Raw genomic sequence first — 4,631 nt, 5'->3', positions numbered from 1 at the left:
CTTTCGGGTTACCGTTCAGTGAAGCATTTGAAGTGCTCACGACCGCTCCTCTAAGATGAGTTTCCGCGGTGCCTTTTTATCCGAGAGGTGCAGGCACGCGCTGGTCTCTGTATTCATCACGTTGTTCACGGGAGAAGTGGCTAAGCTGAAGACAGTCCTCGCCCGGGGCCCTGGATTCCGCACGTTCACGGGGTTGCTGGAGCCACAGCAAACCAGGGAGGAAGGTCGGCTTTGTCCCCAGATCTCTATCCGCCTCCACACACCTGGGTTCCTTTCCTTGAATACTTTGGGCCAGTGAAGCTAAAAATATGCCTCTTTGTCTCTCTTTACTAAAAGAGCAGAAAGGCTATTAATTAAAAACATGAAAGTAGAAATCCTGTTTTCTTAAAATTGCTAAACCTGGAAACACTTAGGAAACATTTAGTGAAAGAATAAAAATTGTCTGCAATAAAAATTAAGAGACCACGGGACTTGGACACATGCTTTTTTATTAGTATAGATATCTTAGACAACACTGCGGTTTCCAGAGGAGTGCCACGGTATTACATCAACAGTGTGAGTTTCTGACAGAGGCAAAACTGAGCACCATAGTATACAAGTAGAAAGACCATGCTTGATTGAGGACAACAGAAGTCCACTACGGATGCACGACTCATTTCAGAAGTTCTCAGGCCTCGTCCTCGCCCTCCTCCTCCTCGAACTCGCCCTGCTCGTCGGCCGTGGCGTCCTGGTACTGCTGGTACTCGGACACCAGGTCGTTCATGTTGCTCTCGGCCTCCGTGAACTCCATCTCGTCCATGCCCTCGCCCGTGTACCAGTGCAGGAAGGCCTTGCGCCGGAACATGGCCGTGAACTGCTCCGAGATGCGCTTGAACAGCTCCTGGATGGCCGTGCTGTTCCCGATGAAGGTGGCCGACATCTTGAGCCCGCGGGGCGGGATGTCGCACACGGCCGTCTTCACGTTGTTGGGGATCCACTCCACGAAGTAGCTGCTGTTCTTGTTCTGCACGTTGAGCATCTGCTCGTCCACCTCCTTCATGGACATGCGGCCCCGGAAGATGGCGGCCACGGTCAGGTAGCGGCCGTGGCGCGGGTCGCAGGCGGCCATCATGTTCTTGGAGTCGAACATCTGCTGCGTGAGCTCGGGCACCGTCAGCGCGCGGTACTGCTGGCTGCCCCGGCTGGTGAGCGGCGCGAAGCCGGGCATGAAGAAGTGCAGGCGCGGGAAGGGCACCATGTTCACGGCCAGCTTGCGCAGGTCAGCGTTGAGCTGGCCCGGGAAGCGCAGGCACGTGGTGACCCCGCTCATGGTGGCCGACACCAGGTGGTTGAGGTCCCCGTAGGTGGGCGTGGTCAGCTTCAGGGTGCGGAAGCAGATGTCGTACAGCGCCTCGTTGTCAATGGAGTAGGTCTCGTCCGTGTTCTCCACCAGCTGGTGCACGGACAGCGTGGCGTTGTAGGGCTCCACCACCGTATCCGACACCTTGGGCGAGGGCATCACGCTGAAGGTGTTCATGATGCGGTCGGGGTACTCCTCGCGGATCTTGCTGATGAGGAGGGTGCCCATCCCGGACCCGGTGCCGCCCCCCAGCGAGTGGGTCAGCTGGAAGCCCTGCAGACAGTCACAGCTTTCTGACTCCTTCCGGACCACGTCCAGGACCGAGTCCACCAGCTCCGCACCCTCCGTGTAGTGGCCCTTGGCCCAGTTGTTGCCGGCACCGCTCTGGCCTGCCGGAGGGAAAGGAGAATATCAGATACGAAAACTTTAGCGAGGAATTCCAGATTCTGTCATTTTGACTCTGGACTAGATTTAGAGATGACAGATTCTTCTCTTTCAGGAACCCTTTCTACCTACAAACAATTTTTCCATATACCAGTGACCCTCAAAAACACTGGAGATCTAATAAAGCAAAAAGGTTAGTTCACATGAGGCAGTTAATTAAGAAGATGGTTTAACAAAACCCAACTGGTTTAAAATTAAGAACAAAGAACCTTATGTAAATACTTAAATCAGCTACAAGGAACAGGCAGGGTGGAGGCACACGTGATCAGAAGAGGCCGCTCCAAGCAGCTGTCTCAGCTGCTCGTCGTAACCTGTGCCTTTGGACTTCGCTTCAGGAAATGCTTGCCTGTTGTCACTGGTCCTCTGAGATGACCAGTCACCTGGGAGCTGCTGTTGGAAGCTTCCCTTTGCTCTTTATTCTCTGCCCACCCCAGGCTGCTCTGCCGTGGGACGGACCCTCTGCAGGCGGACCCCGTCCTTTGAGCTGTGCGGAGAGGGGCCAGAGGAGTGACAGCCCGTGGACCGGGGGCAGTTAGGCCAGGACTCAGGGCCTCTGTGGACACGCAGCCTCCAGCGGGGCACTCAGCAGTGAGAGCTGTGACCTCCACGGGGCTTAGGAGGAAGGGGGCCCCCCGATCCAGTGCCCGGGGACCACGCTACATACCGAAGACGAAGTTGTCCGGCCTGAAGATCTGGCCGAAGGGTCCAGACCTGACCGAGTCCATGGTGCCCGGCTCCAGATCCACCAGGATGGCCCGAGGCACATATTTGTTACCTGCGGGGACAGAGTAGGACTCAGACCTGCGGTAGGCAAAGGAATCGCAGACAGCGCCCTGCTCTCTGGGCCTTTTACGGCAGAGTTCAGCAGGGAAAATTCCAGCATGAGACAAAAGTAGGAGATAGAGGCGGTTTCTGCTCTACAAAGGGAGATAATGGCCTGCCTCGTCATGACAAACATGCAGGAGACTTCAGGAACTCTGAAGTGTGTTTCTGAGCAGTTAAAAATGCATGCAGGAAGCCTTTCTTTGTCATTTGCATGTTCCTAATACATCTGCCGCGTCTGCCGCAGAACAGAAAGCAAGCTGAGGGGGCAGGAAAGCTTCCAGTAATCACCGGCAGCTTCATTGTAGTACACGTTGATCCTCTCCAGCTGCAGGTCACTGTCTCCATGGTAACTGCCCGTGGGGTCGATCCCATGCTCATCGCTGATGACCTCCCAAAACTGGAAATAAAGAAAACCGCGTGACGGCCTGGCATCCGAAGTATCAGTAAAGATGGCCCTCTTCTTCCTCTCCTGTCCTTGGAACAGCGGCATTGCGGTCAGACAGTCGAGGAGACCCAGACAGACCAGTAGCTGCCCGCCCCGATCCTCCAGCAGCTGCTGCTGAGGGGCTCGGGAATCCGCCGAGCATCAGCCATATTATGGCGACAGGCTGAAAAGCTGGGAGGAGCCCTGAAGGAGGAGAGTGGGCACAGCCGCGGGGGCTGTCACCCCCAGGCAGGGCTGAGTGTCAGCATCCCAGCTGATGGACGGGTCCTGGTAGGACCCAGGACAGGTGGACCCCGCCCTGCGGCTGCCTGCAGGGATCACTGTTTCCTGGCACAAACCCGACCCCGCTCTCCAAGCGGCGCAGTGTTAGGCGCTGACATCCTACTGCCCTCCGGCCACTGACTGCAGCAGCGGAATGGTGGGGTAGCGCGGGCAGGAGCCCAGGAACACGCGGGGGGCAGTGGCTGGAGCTGGCCACGGTGCGGGTGCAGGCTGCAGGCTGCATTGTGAATTTGCAGCAGGAAAGGGGGTGGCGGGGCTGGGGGGGGGCAATATGGCGGTTCTGAAAGAGACCACGTCCTCGTGCAGGCGCCCGCCCACACCCATGCACCATGCCCGTGACGCCTCGCCCACTGCGGGCGACAGTCACAGCCCAGGACGGCCACCTGCCGCCGCGCAGGCGGGAATCAGACTCCGACGTTATACGTCATTCTGTCTAGCTGGTGCTCGCATTAAGGGATCTAACATCCCTGTCTTTCGGACCCACGAGAAGTCTCCATAACATCTGTCACCCAATGACACTGCATTTTTTCATTCAAACTACAGACAAAATATACAAATTAAATTCCATATAAGGCCACTGGATTATCATGACCAAAGGCCCTATCCAAATCTCAGAGGCTAGTCTACCAGGGAAATACCAACCGTGTCCCTCAGAAGGGCCGGGTCCGAGGAAATTTCAAAGGGGCCTTGATTAAACACACACAGCTGCGTCGCCGCGCGCACCGCGGCCGGTTCTGTGGTTCCTGGGCCCCGCCCCGCGCCCGCGCCACCCGGGGCGGCGGCCCCCTCCCGGGCCCTGGCGCGCACCCTGGGGACCCGCCACCCCTCCCCGACCCCTCCTCGGTCTTCACCCTGGGGACCCGCCGCCCCCTCCCCGGCCCCTCCCCGGCCCTGGCGCACACCCTGCGGACCCGCCGCCCCCTCCCCGGCCCCTCCGGACCCTGGCGCGCACCCTGCGGACCCGCCGCCCCCTCCCCGGCCCCTCCGGACCCTGGCGCGCACCCTGGGGACCCGCCACCCCTCCCCGACCCCTCCTCGGTCTTCACCCTGGGGACCCACCACCCCTCCCCGACCCCTCCTCGGTCTTCACCCTGGGGACCCGCAGCTCCCTCCCCGGCCCGCCCCGGCGCGCACCTTGGCGCCGATCTGGTTGCCGCACTGGCCCGCCTGGATGTGCACGATCTCGCGCATGGTGCCGGCTGCGGAGCGGGTGGAGGCGCGGGCCCTAGGCTGTGCGCACCGCGGGGCGGCGGACTCAGGCGCAGAAACCTGCCACCGCCCCTCCGGCCGCGCCTT

At 59.4% G+C, this 4,631-nt stretch overlaps 1 protein-coding gene across 1 annotated transcript; it reads right to left on the bottom strand.

Moving 5' to 3' along the window:
- Window positions 1-471: 471 nt before the first annotated feature.
- On the bottom strand, window positions 472-4,591 carry TUBB2A (tubulin beta 2A class IIa). The gene is made up of 4 exons (XM_082637912.1): window positions 4,470-4,591; window positions 2,897-3,005; window positions 2,448-2,558; window positions 472-1,728 (listed from the first exon to the last, which is right to left on the bottom strand). Exons 1-4 carry the CDS (start codon window positions 4,524-4,526, stop codon window positions 668-670), a joined length of 1,338 nt encoding a protein of 445 aa, XP_082494038.1. The 5' UTR covers window positions 4,527-4,591; the 3' UTR covers window positions 472-667.
- Window positions 4,592-4,631: the final 40 nt, after the last annotated feature.

Source organism: Mesoplodon mirus, assembly GCF_964341445.2.
Source record: "Mesoplodon mirus genome assembly, chromosome: 12".
In the NCBI taxonomy this organism is placed as follows: Eukaryota; Metazoa; Chordata; class Mammalia; order Artiodactyla; family Ziphiidae; genus Mesoplodon; species Mesoplodon mirus.
Note: the sequence above shows the minus strand (reverse complement) of the source record. Positions and strands in the feature narration are given on the sequence as shown.